Raw genomic sequence first — 27,569 nt, forward strand, 5'->3', positions numbered from 1 at the left:
GAGGGATTTTGCAAATGTCCAGTTTTGAGATTCTGGAAATGGTGGGGGTCTTATTTCCAAAAGACTGGTGGGTGAGAAGGTCTCAGAGAAGAAAATAGGTCCTGCTTATACTTTTAATCTTGGCATGCCCCCATCATGCTCAGTTCTTGCACATACCTATGTCTCATACAAAAAACACAAATTAGCTGATTCAAGTGTAACTTCTCCTGAAAGTTGTATACTCCCTAGCAGGTCTGGTTTACACAAGAAAACCATATTTGCAATGTGCTTCTAGCATTTAAATCCTGAAAGATGCTTGTGTTTCCTCAGCAATTGCCTCTTTGGAGAAACAGGTGATGATTTCACTTTCAGAAAGGTAGCTGTAATTAATAGTGATTGTCACTGAATATGACCAAGAGGGGTAGGAATATCCAAGCCAGTATTTAATGCATTTCAGTTGGAGTATAAATGAACAAACAAACCCCTTACCCGTGAGCAGCTGTAATTTTTAGAATTATTCTTATGAAGCATATTGAGTTTGAGATTCTTGGCTTCCTTGTGCAGCAGCCTGTCCCTCTGGCAACTGCCATCCTCAGTCATATCAGTTACATGCTGCCACAGCCACTCAAACATCTTGTGCAAATGTTAATATTAAAAGCAGGCCAGGTGGTTGCAAACCCTCGGATAGATCTTCAGTTCAGTAGCAAAATTATAGGATTTACAAATAGCCTGTATAAAAATTCTCCAGTTCTCCAGAGGACAGTGGTTGTTTCTCTGGCACTAGCATGCAAAGTATTTCAATACCCTTTGTGGTATCCTTGATACCTGTAAATTCTAATCCTAACTTGCAGCATTGTATCTTGGCCTTTAGGTATGAGTGCTATTCAGACATCCTTTGGAGTAAGTGCTGGCTGCTGTGCAAAGGACTTTCACAGTCTGGTTTTAAAGAATTAAAATACAAAAAGCATTTATTTAAAAAAAAAATAAAATAAAAAAGGACTGAAGAAATCTTAAGAGGTTATGCAGCCAACTCCAAGCCCCAGAGCAGAATCCGTTGTACTAAAATAATGGATGTTGGGAGGTTCTTGAGAACAGGTTAGACAATGACGAAGGCACCACACTGACCCCAGGCAATCAATTCCATTACTTTTATGAACCTTGCAGTTAGAAAGCTTTTTCTAGTGTTTAACTGAACATTGACCCAGCTGCAATTAAACCTGTTCATTCTTGCCCTATCCCCAATAGATAGAGAAGTTTGTTTTTCTTAGTGGAGCAAAGGTTTTACATATTTGAAAATTATTATCCTATTCTCTGGCAATCTTCTTTTGGCTTGGATAGAGCATCCTCATTCTTTCAATCTCTGCTTGTAAACATCTCATTTATGTGATTGTCCTCAACATTTTCTCTCATTAGTCTGTGTTAGTCTTTACATCTAGGGCTCACTGGGTCAAAACACAGCCCAGAACTCCAGCTGATGACTTGGGCTTGGTGAGCAGTGCACAGATTGCTGCATCTTGCACATGGTTCTGTATCCCATTGGCTGTACTGTTATGTCCTCCTATGAAACTTGCTCTTCTGCAGCAAGATGACTTTTTTGGATGTGTGTTCAGGAGCTATTTTGAAGCACTCTAAGCTGTGTGTCATCTGTAAATTTAATGAGCATATTCTCTTTCTACTGGCCAATCTGCTAATTAAAATATTGAAAAACAGATCCCTGCAAAACCTCACTCAATATGTTTTTTCCCTTTGGTGCCAACCACTGAAAACTAATCTCTGAAAGTGTTTGTTTCAACCACTTGTGTACCACCTCATAACGGCATCAGCTGTGTTGAATAAGGCAGAAACCTTATTAAATCCAATATGTATTCCAGCTGCTGCTACTTCTTATCCACCACCAATTATCCTCCAAAGTAGGAAATTAGATTGATTTGACAAAATTAATTCTTGTCAAATCCATTTGGCTGTTTAAAACTCTTACAGGATAATAGGGTAGAAAAAGAAACATTATATAACTCATTTGTGTGTCTTTCTAGCCCCGTGCTTGCCCTCCCTTAGCCCTCTTGAATTATCTTCTTCATGAGCCCTCATTTGTAATTACCATGGCACAGGAGTGAGAACAAGAAATGGAGACAGCAGTCATTATTACTGCCAAAGTCCTGTGTCTTGAAGCCAAGCTGGGCATTCTTGGATGAAAATGAGCAGGTTAAGCTTATTTGAAACCACCAGGCTCACTAAGTACTCTAATACTGTTTAGCCCTTTGACACTGCCCTGAATTTTCTGTCATATCTGAAGCCTTTTACAATCCTTTCTCATGCATCCGTATAAAACAATCCAGCTATTTAACCTTTGTTACCTGTGTACATACACACTTCTTTGGGAAATGAGTGCTAAAATATTTAAAACCTGTTTCTCCCTTGCTGAAATCTATTTACAGATCAGGATAATATTGTGTATGTTTGGGTGTCCTTTGACTTATTTTCTGTTTGCAGACAAACACTAGCTAGGCAAGTACAGGCAATAGAAAGCATATGTTTAAATCATGTTTTGTACACTGAAAACTAATTTAAGTAACTATCCAAGAGGATAATTATATTTACTCTCTATTCATAAGAAGTCCATATCTATTAGTATGTATTTGGAGAATGCTAGGAGTTAAAAAGGTATCACAACACTTGGAGAATGCTTTTAGGAGGTAAGGAATTTGTCTTTTTGACAAGTCAAAAGGCAATCTTTCTTAGATCAGTCTGCACATGAAGTTTATATATACAAATATAATAAATAATATACAATAATATAATAATTTTTATTTCTAGGAGTTTTAGATTTCTATATAAACTCCTGAAATTTGGTGAGTAATGAAAATTGTCTACATGAGACCCGATACCTTGCTGACAACTTGTGCTTCTGTATTCCCTAAATGCCTCATGTGTTACCATGGGAAATCTAAGGGCCACATAGGCTTTTCAGGCTTCTAAGCAATTGCTCAGATAGCATACCCCTTAGAGTCATCCATTAAAACCATCCAAAATAATTCAAGGAGCTGCAAGTCATGTGAAATTAAGTCATGGATTGTATCTAGCCCAAAGCCCTGTGGGATCACCGCCCATCCCTGCTGCTGCCTCCTCAGCAGTAGGGACAGCACATAGAGAGTGAATCCATAAGGTCACTTGGCTATCCCTAAGACACAGGGTTGCTACTGCTGTCTCTTATATTCCCCTCACTAATATAGCAATTTTTTTTTCATTCCTTTTAATTCCCTTTTACATATTCTGTCCTCAATGACACACAGCAATGACCAAACTGACCAGTTTGTATACACAACTAATGTCATCATTTTATGAGCCAGTATTTCAGGGCTTAAAAACACATACATTTATCTCATTGCCCTGAGTTACACCCTCTTGAGCCATCTGCAATCTGGCTTTCCCCTTGGTGTTTACACACCCTTCATGCTTTCAGATAATCACTGCATCCTTTCCAGTCCCTTAAACTTTCATCTAGCCAAACAACAGTTGTTTGTTTAAATTTATACTCACAAATGGCATCTTCCCACAGTAGTCAAAAGGAACATGTGATGCACTTTGGGGATCAAGTGTATTAGCAATTTTCAAAAACCTAAGTCTCAATTACTTTTGGTTAGTCATATGTTGCTACAGGATACTATGAACTGAGGCAGCATATTTGGCTTTGTAAAATAGAATTGCCTAAATATTAAATCTTTGCAAATGAATTTTTTTTTTTCTGAGAACAGAAAAATAATTCTAGAGGTACCAGCTTACTCTACATATACTTAGACAAAAAACATTTCCCTGTAAAACGTAATCAACATGGAACCAGTGCAGTAAGCTCACAGCCCTCAAGGGCTGTTTTATCATCATTGATGCAGTTGGTTCAGTTGTGGAGGGTAAATTCCTCCCACTCACACCACCACAGTCACAATAATCCTTCTGTTCGTGAACTTCCCAAAATATTTAATGAGAGAATAGCTTGGAGGTATGTTTTCAGCAATGCTTAAGCCTGTTTTCACTTGCCTTTTTTTTTTTTTTTTTAATTCCATTTTGGGAGGGGGTTGGCCAGTGCTTAAAAGCTAAAGTCTCAGATAGATGGCTTCTTCTCATTTTAATTACTTTGACAGGCACCTCTCCTTTCCAGCTGAGCTCCCCTAACTGGAAGCAGCTGCTCCTTGGAATTACTCCCCCTCCTTGCTGTTTTGCAGAAGTAATAAGTGTGTCATGCCCCTTCAATGAATTTATGGACATGAAGTGCAGTGTGGGCCTGCTTGTAGGCTAGAGATATTTTGCTCTTTTCTCTAGTATTTAATGAAGTTTTATGAAGTGAAACATGCTATTAATAATATAGGAAAAATGAAATCTACAGATTGGATATGATACTTTACTCCTTGTTAGTGCAAAGCAGGTTTTATTCTACTTTTCCATGGCAATTTGAAACTCTGATTTGAGAGAGAGTCCGGAGTGATTGATGGTACAGCTTGCTGGGCAGTGAAGAATAAGGCATCTCTAGAGGAGCACAGGCTCTGTGGATCAAGCTGATGCCAGTGTTAACAGTCACAGCTGAAATGAATACTTATCATCTTGACTACATTGTCAGTCTTGTGAATGTTCCAAATTTCATCACTTTCTTGATGATTTATTTAACATCCTAGCACCTGCAGCCAGTGATGTAAAAATTTCAATTTGCGGCTGCATTCTAAATAATGGAAATGTAAATTCTGGGTTTTATTTTTCAATAAAAGGATGAAGATGTGACCCTAAGTGCACCCTAATGACTTAGACAATTGGAAGCTGAAACACTTCAGAATTCTTACTGTTAAAATTTCATTATATTTAAATTCAAGTGTAATATTCAGGTGCCTGACATCTGTGATTTTTGAACACCAATCATTACAAGAGAAATTGCACCACAACTGCTTTCCAGCTTGCTGGTCAGCTGCCATTTGTTTTTCCATAAACTGTCTCTTTATGTACATATCTGGGTTTGCTGCATGGCACACGGGTCAACTAGGGGCACAGCTCTGACATGGGGAGGACACTCATGTCAAATGTGGTGCTTTGGAGAACGGGCAGAAAGCATTTAAAAGGAAAGATAGGGCAGCTGTTTGAAAAGTGAGGGAAGAGAGCTGATGAGAGCTGTTTCCAGGGATGGAAGCAAGAGGAGAAGCTCTGGTAAAGGAGCAGGAATTGCCCCAACAGAAACTGATCTGAAAGAAGAAGTTGAAGCCAGTCCAGTAGCTGCAGTAGGGAGAATTGACCTCAGGCTGAAATGATATACAAGCAAACATCAAATTATCACATCTGGTCACCTGTGCCTAGCTGAGAGCATCAGGCAGGTTTCTTTGGTCAGCTTCTGCACTAACTAGGCCCACCTACTCCTTTGCTGCTAATATATTTATGTGAGTTACAACACAGGCTTAAAAGGTGCAAAGCCTAAGCTCAGTTCTGAATCCTTGTGGGACTGAAATTCAAGCTTTGGTAGGGTCTGGATTTTTCTGGTTCAGATGGGGGTGAGGGGAAATGTATTAACTTTCAGATAAACATTTGAGGAAAAAAGTTTGTTCTGCTATATTTTGGGGCAGAATTTAATTGGTAATTGGGGAATGGGTGTTAGGTGAAGAGTGGAAGAGGTGACTGTTGGATAGAAGCTGTCTTCTGAATGAGAAGCTAAACAATTCTTCCTCTTGTTTTCTTTCTACTGTCTACAGTTGACACATTTGCATCACACGTACTTTGTTGTAATAATATTTTTAATAATATTTTGTTAAGGGCAACTCTGTAAAGTTTTATCTCTATAACAGGCAGGAAACTTTTTTTAAAAAGATCTATATTTGCATTTCATGCTTGGTTGCTTTTCAAAGATACAATTAATGAAACTGAAATTAATGAAAGCTCTTGGGTTTTCCCAGGAAGTATTACTTTTAAAAATGCTTGTTTGCTTTCAAAGGGATGCAATAAGAATCATCTCTGAGATGCATACATTTTTATCTTAAAATTTTGTGCTGGTCACAAAGTGAGTAGTAATATAGGTGTCACACTGTGAGATTGGTTGTCTCTGGTGATGCTCTTCTCATCTTTCCACAGCTGACTTGGAGTGACATTTACATTGGCACTGAGCATCTCTGAAACAGTTACCACACACTATTGAGTTGTACCTTATGCCACTTTTATGATGTGCTTTAGGATGAGATCATCAGACTCCTTTTCATTAAGAGTTTCAACAAAGGAATCTAAGGGCACTGCATCTGGGAAAAGGACAGGCTGAAGTTCTGTTCCCAGTTTTGAGGCTATCTTTTCACCTTTTTTTACTTCCACAGTTCTAAAATTATTTGGGAGAAGAGCAGCCAAAGGACACTGAGCTAAATACTTCTGTCTCTATGGCTTTTGTAAGTCTCCTACAAAAAAGATTTGTGTGCATCCCTTCTAGCAGCTGCTTATGAAAACAATTCAATCTGTTGAGCAACCTCCTGTAAATGACACTGCAGAGACTAATCCTGGTTATCTCAAAGGATGCTGAACTTCTTTCTGAAAAATTAATTAAGGTTTAGAAAACATTTTGTAAAAAGTGCTGCAGAAAGCTAAGAAAAAAAGTGAATGCTAACTATTTCAATGTTGACAGGGAAAAATAACACATTCAAAACTGGCTTTGCAGAGAAGAGGGGATGCTGACTTTAGGTGGAGAAGGTAGAAGTAACTCAAAGAACAAAAGTCTTAGTAATTTCTGGGAAATCTCCAGAAAGTGCTTTGCATTGTGGGAAGTAGTTGGAGTCCTTATCTGCGGGCACTTCTGGAGTGGCTTGATGTGCACCTAAGCAGGATCATGGCTGTGGTTTCCCTCGGGATATGTGCTCCTCACCAGTCATGCTCCAGCTCCCAGAGCCCCTCCACTGGCTGAGCTAGTGCTACTGCCTCCCAGTCAAGAAACATGATGCTGTGCTCCATGACAGGGCAACTGGGCAGGATATGAGAGGCCTCTGTGGAGCAGGAAGGGAAGGATGTGAACCTTTCCTTTCTCCTTATGAGTCAAAAGATATCCTTCCAGGAGGGCTGTGATGCTTGCTGTGTTCAGATTTCTTTCCTTATATGATTTGTCATGTAAAGTCACAGCTACTGTATTTTGATTCTGTGTCTACTGAGTCTGGTGCTAGCCCAAAATATTAAGACTACAGGAATAATTTCCCTGGGCATATAAAAAATTCTAATTTTTTAATCTACCAGAGTACTGATAGCTAGGGGAATGATAGATCGGGTGTAATGTGCTGAGTTCAGACTTTTATCAGAATAAAGCAATTTGTTGTTCCTAACTGCTTTCTACTGATAGAATTAAACAGACTTAATTCCATCTGGTTTGTGTTGGGCATATTAGTGTGCCACTCGTGTTGGGATGTGCTGCTTAGTCATGAGGCTGATAGTAAGACTGGGAGTTGACACCTAAACCTCTAAAAGGATAAATAATGATTTCTGACAGTACAGCATATAGTATGTAATCTAAATACCATCCATTTTAAAGCCATTGGATAAGTGCTTTCTTCATTGCTTCTAAAATCAGGAACATTTTATTTTCTACAGTTGTCTAACTGGCAGAGGGTACTGAAAGGTGGTCTTTGGAATATTTGGAAGTCTGATGTGCAAATGGATGGATCATGGATGCATGATGGATCTTGTACTCTCTCATAGTTTATGCATGTACATTCTAGGAGAGTCTGGGACAGTGATAGCCTGCTTGTCAGATGGACTGATGGGTCAAGTGCGTGGGTCCCCACTCTATCCCATGGCAGAGAGCAGTTTCTGAAGCATCTGCTGGCATGTCTGCTTTCTGTTGAAGAGCAGCTGCTGGCCCCTTTGGCTGATACAGGTGATCCCTACTCCAAAGCACTGTGCTACCAGAAATAATAATACTGCTTAAACAGTTCTTAAGGAAAATAATTCAAAGATTAAATTTAGGGGAGAGATAAAAGAAATTATATTTCAGAACAACTTTGAAAAAAATGTAGCGAGGACAATGAGATAAAATTGTTTTAAGATGAATCTCAATAAATTGATGGGATGGAGCCTGCAACTACTAAGAGCTGCATTTCCAAAGACTGTGATGTGAAACTTTGCATGTTTCAATTTAATGACCTCCACCAAGCAGGAAGAGGGAGAGAGCTGAAAGAAGATGCAATCACTGGTAATAGTGTGTTCCATTGTAATGTGCTTGTATTAAGAGTTTTAGGGCTTTGGCAGATCACCTGCAGGAGCTAGCTGGAATTTTTATTTCTCCCTTTCCCTGCAGCCTCTCTGCATACAATGGCTTGCTTATTTATTTCTCTGTGGCTTTGATGTTCCGATTTGGACTTGATCTACTGGGCAGGGTGTTGTTAGTGATGTTGAGAAACCTCATGTGTTTTGTTCATGCATGCAGAGTTAATTGCCAGGTATCTGAGCAGGAAGCCATTTCCCTCAGGTCATCTATCAGGAACCCATTAAGTTTGGTGTCCATTTACTCTGTGGAGCATGTTCCCCTTTCCAAGGCAACCTGATATCACCCTCTTGCATATAGTTTAAAATTTGTATCAAAGTGCTTGAGGTTGTAGATTTCCTGGAATAAATGCATTTGATGTGGGTGACAACACTTGTGATGGTTTGGTTATGACAGCGCATGTTGGCTTGTCCAATTTATTTTGACACATATTGCAATTTTTCCTTATTAAATGCTTTGTTGAAACACTTATGTGACATTGTGGCAAGATGGCACGCACTGCTTTGGAACAGAAAGTTTGTAATCTATTGCCTTAATGACTAAGAGGTTTGTATTTGAGGTTCATGCTTTTCACAGAGAAAGAATTTGTCCTATTGAAGGTGATCTCCCTAAACCCTCAGTAAAAAAAAGGAGAAAGATCTATGGCCACCTTAACCTGGAGCTAGGATCCTGCTCTGAGTAGTCTTCTACAAAAAAAATCCATCTCTCTTGAATACAGACTAGTGCTCTCCAAGTTGGTTAATCCTGCCTGGTTTGTATATGTGAGGAACTCATATTAACTTTACACCCACATGTAGCTGATGGAGTGATAAGCCAGGCTCGTAGGCACAGTGCATCTGCCATAACTCGGCAAGACTAGATTGACCACATATGTGTCAATTGCCTCCATCTCCTCTTCAGAGATTTGCAGAACAACCATGGGGAGCTTCATAGCCACATTGCAAGTGCAACACACTGGGGAATCGTATCCGGATTGCTGCCCTGCTGCCCAGTGCTGGCCTGAAGGTGCACAATGACCATTTCTCAAGGTTTCTGAATGTTACACGCCTGGTCAGAGCTCTTGTGAAATGTCACAAAGATCTCAGGAAATTGACCAGATTTATTTCTTCCAATAGCCGTAGTGAGGTCCAGCACAAGATGCTTTTAGAGAGCAATTTTTTGTAGATGTTCAAGTTATTGTCTAGGCAACTACAGATAAAACTGCAAAAAAACCCTGTATTCTGACATGTCAAATTCCAAATAATTTGTTGTTCTGTAGTAGCAGTTGTAACACAAAATACTGCGCTCATAGCTGGGCTTCAAAACCCTTGTAAGATATAAGTTCCTGCTTGTTCTAAAACTCCCATACCTTTTTTGCAGCTGATTTTTGCAAAATGCTTTATTAAAACAGAGGAACCTTGTCCTATCTAGAAGGTGGGGGTGGTTCTACTTGAGGAAAGAGCAGAATTATTTTAACATATCATATTCATTGAATGTTTTGTGAAAATGACACGTTGTGAATGTCTGAAAATGCATAAATACTATAGTTGCAAGACCATAGAAGTTGGTAGCTATTGTAAAAGGGCATGGGTTTGTTTTGATTCCCTCATGTCCATTTGGTTTTAGAGCAACTGCTCCTGTAGTCATGTGATTTTGCAAGATCTTTCTTTTCTTATCTCACTTTCTTGAAATCAAAGGCTCTGTGTCTCAAATTAAAGGCTGGGGGAAGACTGCCACAGCCATGCATCATGCTCCTCTGATGAAAGCTGCTGTCTCCACAAAAGGGATGACATAATGGCTCAAGAAGCAACTCTGGGACCACCACAATTTATAATCTAGATTCTGTTACCTGCACTGCAAGGCTGAAAAGTGGAGCTATTCAGGACCTGCTTCTGTAAGTGATGTAGTCATCATTGCACAGAAGTAATGACCTCGGTCGGCAGGGAGGGGCCGGGCAAGTGGGAGTACTGCCCCTTGCACCTATTTGATCTTAATCAGTTGCCGCCCAGACACAACAATGAGGGGGTTTAGGCTTTGTGCTGCAGAGTTGTTGTTGTTTTGTTTGGTTTTTTTCTTAATACGCCTCCATCTATAAAAAAGACAAAGTACAGAAGATAGTGTGTGTGATGAGCCCAGAATACTTAAATCCTGAGATCAAGTGTGCCTTATTCAGATATTTTAAAGTAGATTGACATTACTACTGTAAGTGGTTCAACATGAATTTCAGAGGGTCAGTCAGTAAATTACCCCTGACTAATTAAACCAGTTTTGAGTTATGCAAGCCATCTCAGAGTATGAGAGACTTCACTGACACGCCTTTAGTCTTGTACTTCATAGGCTTATAGTTGTGTACAATTTAAAGGTCAATTAGAAGAAATTTATACCTGGTTTGGGCCTTTCATTATTTCTCATTACTAGTCAATAAGATGCATTGCACAGGGCGTATTCTACATGTACATCCTAAAGGAGGGTCAGTAAAATCATAGATGGTTTCTTTACCACTTTCTCTCAACATAAGTCTCTTTTAGTGTTTCTGCCTCTGCTCCCCACCTCCTTTTCTCTGTTCAATTTGTGCTGTTGACCACTCCAGCAAAAGCTGCAGTAATAGAGTGCTTAGAAAAGTCTTGTCACTTTCTTTGTTGGCAGTTGATGAGAAAGTGTTTTGGTCAGCTTTTCTCTCCAGTGCCAGCCTACAAACTAAAATGCACAATCTTAGCTTCCAGGACAGAAAGAGTATTGCTGAGAATATTGAGAGAAGATGAGCGTGTTTTTCCTTTTTTTCATTCTCCAGATACTATTTTTAGCCCTGACAGCAAATGGTATCATTTGTTGCTCCAGCCCTCCCAGGCTGCCGGTGCTGTGCCCTCAGTGGGAGCCTTGTCAGCTGTAGGGCTGGTGAGTGGGCTGAGGGGAGCCTGGTGCCAGGAGACCCCGGGGCTGAACAGAGAGCCTGGAGGGGAGCACAGCTTCTAGGGCAGGCTCTGAGTTGTGTTTGGGTGGTGCGGGGCATGTAACATACAGCCTGGCAGTAAGCAGGGCAGGAGGGATGTTGGCAGGATCTTCTGACTGCTCAGCTTTGTGAGCTTTCAAAATGCTTGGCCAGTGTATGACAGCTGTGTATCCATTAAATACATCGCTTTCCCGGCCACCCCGTGCAGACAGGTGCTTCCAATAAATGACAGCTTGAAACAGTAGCTTCTCAAGAAGCATCTAAACGTTTCAAAGCTTAACAATGAGCACCAAGAGTAAAGGATTTCCTTGCTGCTGGTCACAGCAGAAGCTGGGCTGAGGTGTGAGGTGGTGGGTATGCCTTCGGGTCATTCTTCTGCTGACCTCTGCCGCTCCTTCCATCCACAGGCAGTGGGGTTTGGCCACTGTTAATGTGCCTTGCCCAAGAAGTGTGTGTGTGTGGGCACTTAGCAGTTTCCCAACTAGAATGCAGGTGCTGCTATCTGAAGTTAGTAATTATTTAATTTGACTGTAATGGGGATTGGGGGTGGTACCAGAGGGGACACGAAGCATGGACGCTGGGGAGGCAACGTTCTCAAAGTTCTCAGGGGCGATAGCTGACAGACCACCGCTACTTGGGAGAATGATGCGATCCCGGTACCCAAACTAAACCTGAACTAACAGGGTGCCCCTTGCGCTGCCGCCGTGTAATGTGTGCGGCTGACACCTCTTGCTAGAGTCTTTCCCCAGTGTTAAGAAAGCGCTGTTGGCTTGGCCGCTCCCGGCCGTCTTGCGAGGCGCAGCGAGAGCCGCGGCAGCGACCACGCGCGTCCCGACAGCGGCTCCCGACTTTGGGGGTGCGCGCAGCCGCCGGGGCGGCGCTGGGCCCTTTGTTGCCGCCCTGGGGGGGGCCACATGCGCCGGGCGAGCCCCAGGGCGGGAGGGGAAGGAGGCACCCAGCCGCTCTGTCGCTGGGTCAAAGTTTGAGGGCGGCGGCGGCGGGGCCGTCCCGCGGTGTCCCGGGGCGGGCCGGGGGAGGGAGCGAGGATGGCGGGGCGGGGCGGGCCGGCCGCGGCGGCGGGGAGCCGGCGTTGATCCGACGGCCGGGCCGGGGCATGGAGGGGGAGCGGGCGGACGGCCCCGCCGCCCCGGCGGAGAGCGGCACGTCGGAGGTGTTGGCCCAGCTGTGGGCGGACGTGATGGGCATCCTGGTGAGTGCGGTGGGACCGGGTCTGGGGCCGGGGCGGCCGCGGGGACAGCCTGCCGCGGGACGGGTGTTTGGGGTTGGGGTGAGATGGGGGGATGGAGATGCTGCGGAGCGCTCGCCGGGTCTTCCCGGCACCTGCTGCGGAGTTTGCCCGAGTTGGAGCGTGTCCGGCTTGTGCGGGCGCGTACGTCCCAGAAAAGCTAACTTCACGGGCAAAGCCACCCGTTGTGTCGGTGAGCGCCTTCATCGCTGTTCTGGAGTAGAGCTCTCTGGGCTGTTGTGCTGGAAGGGGCGGAAGGGCTGCGCCGAGCACCGCCAGGGAGCGGGTCCGGGCAGGGGCTGCCCGCTGGCGGGGACGCGCAGGGAGCGCCGGTTCAGGCGGATCAATGGGCGCATTGTCCCCCCCCCCTGCCCCGGCGTGCCGCCCGGTCAGGGCAGTTCGGGCTGAAGGCGCTGTGGCCGCAGCCTTTGCAGCCCCGCCGCGGTTCGGGGTGAAGCCCCGCTCCTGGGGGCCGCCCGTCCCGCAGCGCTCCCGGGCCCCGCCGCACTCCCAGGCCGGCTCTGGAACTCTTACTCCCGGTAGCTTTTCGGTGACGAGTTGCTCGGTTACGGCCCGTGGAGTTTCTGCGCCGGTGATCTTCTGAGGAGGGACTAATCCTCGTAATTCACTGGTTACAGACAAAAGAGATGGCCCCAGTAACGAGGGCTCAAGGAATTACGTTTAATGGGCACGTCGCGTACCGACAGGACGGACTGGATAGCAAACAGTAAAAATACAGGAAGAGTCAATCCTTTATTTCTACTTGCAGCGAGAGAATAATATTTACTTTAGGTGCAAGATGATAATTACCGCAGAGGACTGCCACTCAGCAAAAAAACAAATATTAACGTTATATACGTACTGCAGCTGGCAGCCCTCCAGTGATACAGGAATGTGGTAATCAACAGTGGAGTGCCTGTTTATTCATTTTAAAAGCAAATGAATAGGCTCGATGCGTGTTAGTTTTTGTTGTTAACATTTAACTAGCAGACATTCAAGAATATTATGAGAAATACTTTTTGGAAAACTGCCATGGAACATAATGAATGGTAAACCCATAGGATCTAGTTCAGAAGAAGTGTTATAGATTTGAACAGAAAATTTAATTAGCATTTTATGCTGCATTTTTTTTACCACCTGGACTTTATTGTTAATATTCAAAGATAGGTTAAAAAACCTCTCTCATTCCCTTTCTTCGTAGAAATTCTCCCTTGCTTGACATTTGGGTTAATAGCCCTCAACTGCAGACGCTTTTTCACTGTTAACGATTTTAATCTAAGAACGCAAGCAGAGTCAGTTCTGCCAGTTTGTAAGGGGCACACAGTTGGTACTTTATGAACAGTCTCTTTCTCTCTTTTTCTGGCAGGTTTCAGTACTGCATTTAGTAAGAGCAAAGTGCTATTGGATGCCTGGGAAGGAGTGTTTGAGGAGGCCAGACCAATAGCCTAGCATGCTGAAGCTCAGTGCAGAAAAAGATCTGATTGTCACACAACTAATAATTTGAATAGGTTTCTTTTGGCCATACAAGCTAGTTTCCTTCCTGGGAAAACAAAGCTATTTAATTATTGTTTGTCTTTCAATAAATCTATGCTAAAATCATTTATCTTAGAGTTGGTCACCTTTACAGAAAGGAATCATCTTGTGATTATGAAGTTGCTGGTTTATATCAGTTGTAAACATCACTCAGCATTATTAGCATTTCTTACTTCAGTGTTGCAACACAATTGCAAATATGAAAAGATACATTGTGTTGGATCTCCTGTAGCAGGGAAGACAGAAGCTCTACTCACTGTATGCTGTCACTTTTCTTCAGATGTAGATTTTGAAAGAGTTTCTAGTCTTTTGGCCTGCAAAATAAGGTCCTAATATGCACTAAGAAGGAACTAATATGAACTTACTTAGTGCTCTGTCCTTCTTTGGAGGCAAAGAAGAGGTAGCTCTAGTGTAATTTCTACTGTTCATCTTTGTGATGCATAGAACTTTGTCTCTTTCAAACCTGTGCTGCAAAAGGCAAGCAGTAAATTTGAGTTGTGGCTTCCAAATGGGAGTCTGTAGCTGGTTGGTTGTAGTCCATGATGCCACATCAGCTGGCTTACTGCTTTTGCATTGCCAGTTATTTTAGAACATGGATCTTAATTTCCTGGGATCTGTACTAGTTCATGACTCAAACTGTCTGGGGAGCACAGATGTAGACAGATGTGAGTGATTCACTGGGGACACCTCTATCAATGAAAAATTTGGTGCAGTGATATGCTGGCCAGGTTGGCCCTGCAACAGCCTGGAAGCTACCAAAGGAGTGCAGAGGGAAAGAAGCAGGAGAGAAGAACCAAGATGGCTCTTTCGAGACTCCCACCTGCAGTGCTCCATCCAACTCTGGGGTCTCCAACACAGGAAAGGACATGGACCTGTTAGAGCAAGTCCAGAAGAAGGCTGCTAAGATGGGATGGAACATTTCTCCTATGGAGAAAAGGCTAACAAATTGGAATTGTTCTGCCTGGAGAAGGGGAGGGTTCAGGGTGACCTAGTTGCAGACTTCCAGTACCTGCAGGGAGCCTACAACGAACATGAAGACTTTTTACAAGGGCATGTAGTGACAAGACGTGGGGGAGTAGCTTTAAACTAGTAGAGGATAGATTTACATTAGATATGTAACTCTTTACTGTGAGGGTGCTTAGACACTGGTATAAATTGCCTGAAGTTGTGGGTGTCCTGTTGCTGTAAATGTTCAAGGCCAGCTTAGATGGGGAGCTCTGAGCAGATTGGTCTAGTGAAAGGTATCTCTGCCCTGTTGGAACTAGATGATCTTCAAGGTCACTTAAGATCACTTCCAACAGACACCATTCAATGATTCTGTGGTCTTGGAAGGAGAAAACAAGAATGAAGGTGATCATCAAAAGTTTGTTGATAGAATGAAAGAGAAAAATGCATTCTTAAGAGATGATTGTAGGATGATGTGGAGTGGAAAGAACCTCAGGCAGCATCTAGCCTATCCTCAAGCTGAAACAGGGAGAGCTCTTAGGTCAGGTGAGGTTGCCTGGGGCTTTACTCAGTCATGTCTTGAAAACCTCCAGGGACAGAAACTGCACGATCTCTCTGTGTAGCCTGTTCCAGAAATTTGCTCTCCTTACGATAAAAAAACTGTTTTTCATAGAAGTCATAAAATACCTGATTCTTCCCTCCTCATACCGAGAAGTTAGAGCGGAGGGGAAGGTGTTGCCTTCCTCCCACTGGCCCTGCTGGAAGCCTTGTGGAGTGTGGTGGTGCCTGCTCTAGGTGCTGAATTAGGAGGAGAGGCCACAGTGTCAGCCCACTTACAGGTATTCAGTACTGAAGTTACTTGAAATACAAACTGATGTTTATTTATTTATCAATATTTATATTGATACAATATATCTCCATACTTATATTAATAAATAGATTTCATTGTTCATGTATTTTTAGTTATGTTCCTTAAAATAGGACCTCATTAGGAGGAACCTGTGATGGCAGATCCCAGGACTGGAGGGGAAGCAAATAATTGTCAAATGCAACTTATAAGGAGCATATTTTGTGGACTGAAGTCACATAATAGCCCTGTACTTGATGAATACTGAGTATATGCTTGCAGCTGTCGTGCTGAAGTAAATGTGGCTTTTCCCTTTTGCACTTTTCTAATGAAATATTCCATAGGTGCAGCCATGAAATAAGCACCTCAAGCTATTTGTGCTGTTAGCAAAGCTTGCTAGATAACAAAATCATACCCAAAAGCTTTTGCTTAGTCTGTAGCAAGTGCATGCTGGAATGTATTGGATAATTATAATTTTCAGTGTTTCAAAGTGGATATTTGATGTGTATTAAGGTTTTAGAGAGAGGTGGACTGTGACTGGTAATAAGGAAAATCTCTGCATTGCCAAAACTCAGTGCTATAAAAAGGGATATTTTTGTCATAGAATCATGTTTTAATGTGGTGGTAGCAAGCACTGTTGCTAAAGGTCTAAAAGTTTTTATGTTATGAGATCTGAGAACAAATTTTAATATGAAATTAAAATAATGAATTTCATTCTTTCAAAGATGTGCTTTCAAAACATGGGCTATTGACCTAAGTACAGGGAAGTCATTCCAGTGCTCCTCTTGTTTACTCCTTTGTGTAAATATAGGAGGGTTATCTGGGTCAAAATCCTGACAATAATGAAATCACTGGCAATACTGATTAATTTTAGTAGAACTGGAGTTTCATTGAAGAAAGTGTCTTATTCATGTGAGATTTTTTCTTTAATGGCCAAGATGCAAAAGATACAACAGAACTTGAAAGAGATGCCATGGAATTAGAAGTCTTTCCAGCTTTTTATTTCAAAGCAGTATCTAGTTTCTTGTTTCAAATCACTGAATCAATTGTAACAGCTGAAACAAACAAAAAAAAAAATCTTTTTTAATAATATTTTGCAGTTATGCTGAGAGAAAACCAGTCCTTTCCCACCATCTGCTGTTAGTTGAAGAGAGCAGAGTATTTTGATAAATCTCACTTGGCTACCAAGAGCCCCACTATTTACATATATAATCTATCTCGGTTTCTGTGTTAAAGTGACTATTTGAATTTCTTATCAAAGTAATAGAGAAAAAAACCAAAAGAGAGAAAGACGCCAGCTGATAATGTTGCTGTGATAACATGCAATTGGATACTGGCAAACATACTTTAGGAAGAGGAATTTGATATTAAGCCAGGGAGTCTGGATATCTGGAAGGATCAGGGAAGTAGATCCCCAGTTGATAAAAGCAGTTGTAGAACTGCCAGGAGGAGTTGTAGGAGCTAACACCAGCCAAAGATTTCTTCCAGGATTGCTCTTCCTTAAACCTTCATTAAATCACTGTAACCTCCTATGGAAATCTCTGCTCTGTTGCTCTCTCGGTTTGTCTTTGGGTGACTGTTTTTCTGGTGTCAGATTGGCACCAAAAGGCCACTCCAGCTGAGATCATGGATGCTCAGCACAGCTCTGTGGAAATGTGCAGGCAACTGCATAACTGCTTCAGGTAGAATGTGCTTTTGAAAATGCAATATTTGTTTTTTATGGTTTTTATTGATGACATGTCAGCAAAGTGCCTGTGGCACTATGTAATTAACTCAAAATGTGCTTTGAGACGTTCTGATTCAAAATGTTTTTGTTCTGACCTGTATTTGAAGCACATTTTTCTAAAGCATATCCCATTTGCAACAATAAGGATAAACCCAGAAGGCCTGGCCCCTGCTTTCAAACAAGCAGATATCATTTTTCTATTTTACAAAACCTTGGAGGATATTTTGCATTCAAATAAAGAAGTCGAAAGGGAGAGCAACTGACTATCAGATTAGGTGTTAGATTCAATTTTGTAATTTAAACTTAACCTGTCGCATCTCCTTTGCCTTTCCAAGAAATGTTATGCCTAGTGGTGCTAATCCCTTTATGAGGAAACACAGCTCACAGAAGATAACCTTTGGTCTAGACTTTTTCTTGCATGTCATGGCACATAAAACAGATGTCTCCATCAGAGTTTAGTCCTCATAACACCCTACACCATAAGGAGTGATAAGAGCTTTTGGTTCTGGTGCCTTCTTCATTCTTTCTTGAAAGCAGATCCTTTCTCTTGCTGATTTGCTATGAAACCCAACTTGGAAATACTTTTTTTCTTCATACTTTTTTCATCTTTTGAAAATCAGTCAACCAAGCTCTGTTTTTTTAAGAGCAGTGGAATAGAAGCTTGCTAGAATTTGCCTGTAATGATGCCTTCTTCCTTTTGTGGATATGAAAAGAATGACGGTCTCTAAGCAGGAAAAACAAAGTGAAAATAGATGTGGAAAAAGAAAAGGTGTTGCACACAAGCACTTAAAGAAGAACTTCTATTAAATGGAATACAATATAGTATGCTACACATGTTGACTACCATTTTCTACAGTAAAGTGAAACCTCTTATTTTTAGAGTATCTTAGAGCAAATAACATTTTACGGAAGTAGATAATGATTAATTTAACTTAGTCTGATGCTGTGTAGAAACTTGTGTAAATTAGGGCTGGTTGTATAAAAGGCTGTGCAAACAGGAGCAGAGTGAAGGAACCAGGGCATGGAAATGGAGCACAGGGTCACTGCTGGATAAGGCACAGGGCCAAGGGACAGAGGGAACAGGGTAGTGCCCAGGGCAAAGGAGTTTGAGCCAGAATCTCTCCTTCCAGAGCCAGGTTGAACTGTTCCAGTTTTGGCCCTGGGCTGTGTTCCTTCAGGATTCTTTTCCTTTCAGAGGTGGCACTATGGAGAGGCTACTCGGTGCTGGTGCACCCAGCCCTGCTTCCTGCACCTTTCCAGGTCACCCTCTTGTCATTTGGAATCTGTGGTTGTAGCTTTTCCTTCATGCAGCAGCCCAGGCCTTCTTCTTTTCGACTTGCCCACTTGTGACAGTATTAATGGTACATGCTTTGTTTGGACTTTAGGAGGTTCAGAAAGGTGGGAGGAATAGGAATTACTTTGTAATGACCCAGCCAAGGGATTTGTCACAATATCTGTTTTAACACTGAACGCTGCTAACAATTTTCCTCCTAGTGATTGCTTGACAGAGCTGATGACTAATGAACCTGCTGCTCTGTCTGATGGTATTATTAGTGGTGGGAGGAGGAGCAAGGTGGTTGTGACTGCAGGGATACTGAAGTGGCTTTGCAAGGATCTGGGTTCCATGTTATTCATGAGAAACTGGACGAAAGGAAGAAATGTGGTTTCATATGTGCCAGTCTAAAAATCAGGTTTCTGTTATAAAAATATGTTCTCAATTAAAATATATGTACACATGTTGTATGATAAGGTAAAGAGACATGAAGGGGTTTCATTTCTGCCTGACATCAAGAGACAACTCATTGGTAGGGAAAAATTACAACGCATTTTGGGCACAAAGGTTCACAACACAGATTTCCATTATTAAAAATAATAACATTAAAAATAAAAGGAGCTACCTGTGCCCTCTCCCCCCACAGTGCAGTTGCTGTGGTGTGGGTCAGGTGTGGGCATCCTGGCTCTGCTTTCATCTTCTTGAGGCAAGGGGAACATTTTTCTGGGCTTATAGTGATAGCAGAACTTTCTTGTCTACTGCTGCATTTTGAAACACAGACTTAAAATGTACCAGGTTTATTTGAACTAAGATTAGTATAATAAATATACAATGGTTTAAGTTCTAATGACACCTGTATAAGCATTTTTGAGTTGCATACTAGTTTTAGAGGCATGTTTCCTATGAAGAGCTGGAAATTGAGAGTGGGGATTGTATAACCTATCTGGAAAACAGTTTTAAGTAGGGTGCAACTGGAAAATTGGATGGACAAGATTAAGAGTATGATACAACAGTGATTTATAAATTACACTTTCAGGATTTTTAGTGGAAACTCATACAATAAATTGGAGAACTGGTTTCTAATATCCATGTCACAACCTGAGTGCTATCTGCTTGGAGTGCTGTTGCAGATCTGCTCTCCTACAAGCCTGCTGTACTTTGGTGGTTTGTCTTCCCTATGGCCCTGCATGGACATGGGGATATGTTCTTGATATCAGTTTGCATCATCAGGCCTTCAGATGGAGAAGGTATGTCTGTTTTCATGTGTATAGGTAAGCTTACACCTTGAAGGTTAATGGTAATACGATTATCTGGAATATAAATGCATCCTTTTATCTTTCATTATTGTCACTGTATTTATGATGATATACAGTCCTTTTTGCTCTTTGTGGGTAACAGCTTATTAATAATTTAATCTCACAATGTTTTCTACCTGGAGTATATTCTTTGTGTGTCGGAGTGTGTGTAAAGGAGATTAGGTAACTGTTTAATATAATAATAAAAGCAATGCTTTGAAAGCTTTGCAGCAGGCATGACAAGAGCTGATAGATGATAGTGGAAACAGTACCATGCTTGTTACAATATTAAATTTAGAATACATGAGCAATCTCTTGATTGTGAGATGCTCCTAACCCTCTCACCTGCAACTGAAGATGCTTTGTGCACTGCTGATAGGTATGATGAAAACAGAAGATAAACAAAAGATAAAGGGTCTGCTTTCTGCACTGTTTACATAAAAACTTCAGGAGCCTAAGGCACGAGTTTATTTATAGCGGAGCAGTGTGTGGCCTGTAGGCTTTTAAGAAAAAAGGAAAATGCATCTTTTGTTGTTCTTTCACAACTTCAGATGAGCAGAGCTTCCTGCCCCTTTCAATACCAGCACCAGGCTGACCCTGCTCTGCAGAGCTTGCTCTTTGCTTCACTGCAACCCCAGCACAACTTGACAGAGGCAACATGAGAGCTCACTGCACCATGATGGCACTGTTAAAAGTTCTGTCAGCGAGTGCACATCCACAGCTGCAGCTTGGATGAAAACATGTGCTAGAACTGATTGCATAGTGTTACATTGCACTTCAGAAAAAAAAAAGGCATTTTAGGCTTTTAAGGAATTCTGCTTGCCAGAGTAACATCTTGTGAGCCATAATATATAACTTTAGAAATTATATGTCACTGCTGAAGAATCTGTGGGTTTTACGCATTATACTTTTCCAGGGATGTTTATGTTTTGCCTGTTTATCCATCTCTGTTTATCCATATCTGTTACAGTTCTGAAACATTTTCTTTCTCTTTTGATTCTGTGCTTGCTGTTTTCCAGCAGATGTATGCTTCATTTTGCAACTCAGCCAAAAGGTGTCTTTACACCAGAAATTTCTAGTGCAATCTTAGGGACGGAGTGCAAATTGAAAATACTTATTTTCTATTGCTAAATTAAGAGTAATCTCCTTTCACCATCCATGTCAGACATACTTCATATCACTGCATAGACTTAATGCAGCCTTCAGTTACACAGAATAATATTTAATACTTGTGAGTTTTGGGGCTTTAGTGGTTGGTCACTTTAGCGCAGTAGCTCTGAAAGCTGATGATAAACCCTTTGCATTTAAAGTGCAGTTTATAATTTATAAGGATGACAGTAAGAAAAATCCTATTTTATACAAAAGTGTGTTTGTATTCATACATAATATCCACCAGCACTTGGAGACTGTGATTTCCACTCCATTATTAGGTTTCTTTCCCACCTTAGAATTCATAAATAACCATTGTAAAACAGGAAAAGGTGTGGACTGCATGTTGTGTGGTTCCTGTCTTCAAATTTCCATCTTCAAGATGACTGTATGTTTATGCTTTAAAAACATGATGCTTCAGAATATGTTAGGGGAATATATCATGTTTTATACAAAGCTTGGAGAGAAAGATTTCCCTGTGCAACATTTTATCAGAGGACTGGTAATGATATTGTACTTCAGAACCAAAAACCCTGGTCAGGAGAGGAAATGTCTCGAGGAGATTTTTCTTCTGAGATTTGGGGGAAAGGTCTGTTTTGTTTCTTGTTTAATCAGTGGAGACTGCTCTGTTTTACCTACAGTGCAAAAGGACTGCCCTATCCTTAAGAATTCTTTTTTCCTGTCTCATCTCACCTGCCTTTATTCTGAGTGCTTTACAATGAGACAAGAAATGGAGTCTAATCCAGTGCAGTCGTGCTTCACTGCGATGTTGTGTTCCGATGTGTACTGAATTGAAGGGACACTGGGATGTTTCAGTTCAGTGAGGTGTACTGTTTCCTGCTCAGCCCAAACCCAGAAATGCATTGTTTAGATTTTGTGTCAGGGAGTGAGTATATATGTGCAGATGGACAAACTTTGTAAAACCTAAGCTTTGCATGATAGCTATCTAAGCTCAGGAAGTTAAAAGGGAACATAAGGTCAAGGACCTCTCCAAAATACTGGCATGATGGTGATGATAAAGAATAGCTTCATACCACATATGGTGTGTGGTCACACATAAATGAGAAGGGAAAAGGATCCTTCTGCATATCCTTGTTATCCTAGTCATGATGAGTCTCACTGGGTTTGGTTAGTGTGGAGTTTGAGTTTCTAATTACCAAAAGTAGGAGGAAAGAAAAGAGGTGGATGCTCTTAATGCTGTTTTTTCTCTCTGTTGGAATGGTACTTTCTTCAAGTAATCTTTGCCCAGTTACTTGTGGGTTTTAATCCTTGTCTCAAGTGTAGTTCGAATACAAAAGATTGTACAAATCTTCATTTTTCATCTGCCAAACTTAATAACAACTACTGCAGAATGCCTACAGATAGGGAATTATTTTATGAACTGCCGTGAAAGAGAGAGGAAAGGGGGATTAAAAGGTGTGTTAACTCCTGCTGACCCTCCTGCCTTTCTTGGACAGATTGGTTGCTCGGGAGGGCTTGAGCAGTTTACAAAACCGAAAAATTAAAAAATAGTGAAGCAGGGGTTTTTCTCCAAACTCATGTCTCTCTTAGGAAAATACCTCTCATACAAAGCGGAAACAGAGGATGACAGGGGATGGAGGTGCAGTGAGTCAGTATCCAGAGTTGTATTCCCATGACCAGAAAAGTGAAAAGAGTCCCAGCTGAAAAGGGTAGCTTGCAACTGATAGGAAGAGGGATTTAGAAGGATCATGTGAAAGGAAGAATTGCCTCCTTCATGGCAGGAAATGGCTGGAGCACTCACCGGGGCCTTGGCAGGGGAAGGTCAGTGTGCAGGCTGGCTTCCTGGAGGCCCAGAGGAGGTGGCTGAATGGTCTGGACGTCAGGGAGCACGTGGGAAATAAATAATTGAGATTTCAGCTTGGTTCAGAAATGAAAAGGCTTATTTCAGGCATGGAGTAGGGGTACCAGTAGTGCAAAGTAAGCCTTCATGTCTAGTTGGTCACACCTTGTTTTGTTTTTGCTTAGAGACAAATGCAGGCTATAGATGGGTAACCATTGATGTGTATATGAGTCATGTAAAACTAAACCATCAGGGTATTGCCAGCAGATGCTTTGAATGGGTAATTGGTAGCAGAGGATTGGTTAGCTGAAACAAGCTGGGGATGAGTGCAATTTACTATTTTCCTAGAGACAGTCTGATGCCCTGTTTTCTTGTTCACTGTAACTCCTTCTGAACCAGCCCTTTCACTTCTGAAACTTTGAAGAGATTGCCATATCTGAAAAGACATGATTTTCCTTTCCCTTTGAAAGAGTCATACAGCAAAATCTTTGTTTTCTTTCAAATCCTAATTTTCTGTGAATGAAGTAGCTTGTTTACTATACATCCTTTGTTTTGAAGCTGATAATGGTTCAGACTGTGAAAAGTGGTGTAGCATCTTCTTGCTCAGAGAGCTCCCTGCTGGTTTTGTGTTGCTTCAGATGCAGCCTGGTACAGAAGTTGTCCTACCACTCTTGCTGGGTTTGTGAGGTGATGTTCCTTGAGACTGCAGTCACTGAGAAGCAGAGTCTGTGAGGAAACTCCTTCCATCTGAGACTTTCTTTTCATGTTACTGTCACTTTTGCAACTAGGTGAGATGTTTTTCTTTGGCATGACAACAATCCTGACAAATGGTTAGTTAGCAGGATGTTCTCCTTTTGATGTTCATGTCACTATGCATAAAGAAGTTGCTCAAGTGAGAGCTTAGCTTGCCATCCAAGTCCAAGTGTCTCTATCTACAGTTGTTTTCTTTCAGCCTGTAGTTCACAGCCTTGGATCAGTGAGAATCAGCTACCGGGTTTAGTAGAGACACAGTTTTTTATGAGCTTCATTAACACTGGGGTTCTGACAGCTTCTGCTTTTTATGACCTTTTTAGCCATATGGGGCTTTTCAAATTGTTCTGTGCCTCAGTTTGAGGTGCATCTCTGTGTTGTACAACACTCAAGTAACTAATTCCAGTTGCTAACTAATCTTCAGTAAAAGCATCATGGAATCACAGGATTAAGCACTTCCTTGAAGCAAGCACATGACATCCTTTGTGTGTCCCCCTTCAGAAAAATATGGTCTTGAAATACCTGGGAGATGCAGCAACCACACAGCTATTCAATCCCAGACTCTGTAGGATGTGCTCTGTTGATAGGCAGAAATATTCCTCTTTTATTTGTGTAAGAGGCCTATTTAGCCTAATTAGGAAGTGCTTTGGCAATGATGAAGCTGTATGAGCGCACAGGAACGCAAAAAGCCCTTCTTCACTGTACACAGATAAAGGGCAATGAGTAAATAAAATACAGAATCCCAGAGTGGAAAGGATTATAAGCTGGCAAGTGATAGAGTTCTTATTGCTAAATTGATCTCCCTAATTGATATGAACATGAAGCCCTCTGCAATCTGTGGTACTTAAAAGATGCGCATCTAAATAATATTTAAGTAGATTCTTCATTTTTAAGACCCACTGGAGTGTAATTGTATTCAAGTTAATTAAATGAACTGAAACCCCTTGATAACTGTGCTTTACTGTTCCTAAATAAAGCACTCTCCAAAGGGACTTGGGGAAGCTTAGTTAAGGCGGTAAAAAACCTGAGCCTAGCACCAAGAAGTTTTGCATAAGCAATACTTTATTTAGTTCATCAGTGAGCTACCTGCAGTGGTTGAGACTGTGGTAACTGTGCCATACATCTGTTAAGAGTCTTCACTGAAGTGCTTCAGGGCAGTCAGCCTCTCTGGTTTCAGATTTGTATGAATGTGGGGTGTCTATTAAGCTAGTTTATTAATGCTACCCTCTATGCCAGCACAGAGCATGTGTTCCCTGCAGGAGTGAGGGTTTGCAGGGATAGTACAGGCAGGTGGGATGGGCAGCACTGGTGAAGGGGAGCCTGGGCAGAGCTTGCTTACAGGAAACCACTTCTGCTGCTGCTAAGATTACAGGAGAAACATGGATTGCTGCCATGCTCAATTACAGTTGTTTCCTTTCCTGGTAAAAGACATCCTGTCCGGAAGCGGTAGGAGCGAAGACGAGGTTAGTCCCTGCTTATGTAGAAGTGTTGGGTGTATCCTCTAGGCTGCAAGCTGCTGAATTTCTAGCAGGGAAAACCAGAAAAATGTCAGAGTTTGAGAAAGCAGTTTAAACATCAGCATTTTCACTTTCCACTGCTGGCAGCTGGGCTGCCCTCTGCACTTCCAAAAGTAAATCAAGGGCTGTGTCTCTGGGGCACGCAGTGCCCTGTGCTGCTGGGCACCTCAACCAGGATTGCTGATTTCCATACCTACTGCCAAAAAAGAGGAGTGATCCTGTCATGCCTTGCTGTGCAGAGCAGTGTTTTTTCATGCTTTGTAAAAACTGTTTGAAGAGAAGGCAGATATTTGAGATTTCCTTTGTCCTTTATGAAATCTTAGCATGGATAGCAGGCAAACACCTTTCTCTTGGAAGTCAGCACCCAGAATGGCACAAGTGGGAGTGTTTGTTGTGCTGGCTGTCACACCTGGCTTCCTCAGAGCAGCGTTTCTAGACGCTGGGATGCTCACTGCCGAGCTGGGTGATGCAAGTGCAGCTCTTGCCTCTAAGTGCAGATGAGGTAATAGGCTCATCCAGCCATGAGAAATGTGGGCTGACTGCATCCCTGCTGGGCTTTCCCAGTGCTGCAGAGTGGGAGAGGACTGTGCTCTGTCCTCTGCCCTTCAGCAGTTGTAGTTGGGGGCAAAGTCCCATGCAGGATTTAGCTGCTGGGGTGGTGAGAAATGAGGGAAGGCCTGAAATGTTCTCCTTTACTGGTGCATCCCAAAGCCAGTCCTGCTGGGTGTCAGTGGGCTGGGGAAACTGCTGTCCATAGGGACCTGCCCAGGGTCCTGGGCCTGGTTCTCAAAGTAAAGCAGCAAGGGGTGCACAGTAGTACACTGAAGGGCCAAGGGGGAGGGGTAGGGAGTACAGATAAAGAAGGTTGAGAGGTTTTTTTGAGTGAACTTTCCTTTTTCTGGACAAGGTATGTCCTCCTTCTGCCAAACTGTCCATGGGAAAAGCATAGCACAGTTCAATTTAAAGGCAGTCATTCTCTCCTGCCTTGGCACTTGGGAAAGTAGTTCTATTTGTAAAACTAACTAAAACTTATCAAACTTTGCTTTCTCTGAGCAACTTTAACACCTTGGGGAAATACTGTAAACAAGACTTGCTGAGCTCATACACTTGTCCTGAGATACTGTTGAATACTGTTTTGCCTTTAAATATCCAAATATTTTTTTTTCTTTACATGTTTTCTGTTTAGATTTTTTTAAGACTACTCTTTTAATATTACTCACACTTCAGTTATGTAGTCCCATATGTCACAGAATATTCATTTTTGTGATACTGTGCTACTACTAAATATAAGGAAAAGAGCTTTAATGAGACCTCCTTCAGTATTGCAGCTGATATGGCTAACTCCCTGAAATATTTATTTCATCATCTACTTGAGATGCTTGTCTTTTGCATATCTATTTCATTAGACCCTACCTTATCTTAGGCATGAAGCCACCCCCGTAATATATGCTAAATTTTCCAAATCTGCAACAAGAAATTCACCTCCATCTCCTTAATGGTGCTTTTATCAGATATATGTACATTGCTTAACCCTTGCCATTCTTTTGTTTACCATGTTTCTGCTCCAAGTCTAAGACTAGAACCCACTGCAGCTGATGCACATGAAGGGTGACAAATTTTCACTCAATTTGAGGAAAAGTCTCAGCAGAGCATGCAAGAGGAAGAGGCAGTGAGAGCAAGAGAGGCCAAACTAATGAGAGGTGATGTCAGATGCAGCTATTACATAGCTTAAGGAGTTGACTTGCTCTGCTTTACAAGTTGACAGTGTCAACTTAGCTAACTGCTGACCAGTCTGGTGGATGGTGGTGGCCTTTCAGGTGTCAGAGCAGACAAGGGTTTTGAGTTACATTTTGATGAGCTTAGTGCAGAGCACCTCAGGGAAAGGAGGACAGAAGATAATGTACTGTTATTAGGGAAGCTGGACATTAAGGGTGCTTTGAACTAACTTTCATGAATAAAATTTGCATGTATTCTTGTCTGTCAAGACCTGGTTCTACTCATGATAAATACCAACTTTTTAAGTATGTTGGAATGTACATTTGCATAGATGTAACTTTTTTGTTAGCATGCATACATTTTTATTTTTTCCAGAGAGGACTTCCTTGGTTACAAGCCACAGAGAGGGATCCCAGTAGTGTGTTTTAAAATTGTTTTAATTTACAGGGGGAAAAGCAAAAATCACATTCAGAATGTTTTTTCCAGAGATACTTTCTTATACCTTCTTGACGAAGACTTTGGGGCTTTACAGTAAAAAAAGATGGGGGAAAGACTGTGGTGCTTTTGGTGAAGGAAACACTTTATTTGCAGAATTTTGAAAAGAGTAAG

At 41.8% G+C, this 27,569-nt stretch overlaps 1 protein-coding gene across 5 annotated transcripts in view; it reads left to right on the forward strand.

Annotated features, from left to right (window-relative positions):
- LOC306813091 (SAM and SH3 domain-containing protein 1-like) overlaps positions 1-27,569 on the forward strand; it is a 515,485-nt gene that overhangs the window by 385,688 nt on the left and 102,228 nt on the right. For 2 of the 5 annotated variants that reach the window (XM_079328164.1, XM_079328165.1), the window contains exon 1: positions 12,220-12,372. The exons of the other annotated variants lie outside the window; for them this stretch is intronic. In XM_079328164.1, coding sequence (XP_079184290.1) covers positions 12,277-12,372 — 96 coding nt within the window. In that variant the 5' untranslated portion in view covers positions 12,220-12,276. Of the gene's footprint in view, positions 1-12,219; positions 12,373-27,569 lie in introns of those variants that run through there. 5 annotated transcript variants of the gene reach the window in all.

The sequence above is a fragment of the Erithacus rubecula genome (genome assembly GCF_903797595.1).
Source record: "Erithacus rubecula genome assembly, chromosome: 2".
NCBI classification, from domain to species: Eukaryota; Metazoa; Chordata; class Aves; order Passeriformes; family Muscicapidae; genus Erithacus; species Erithacus rubecula.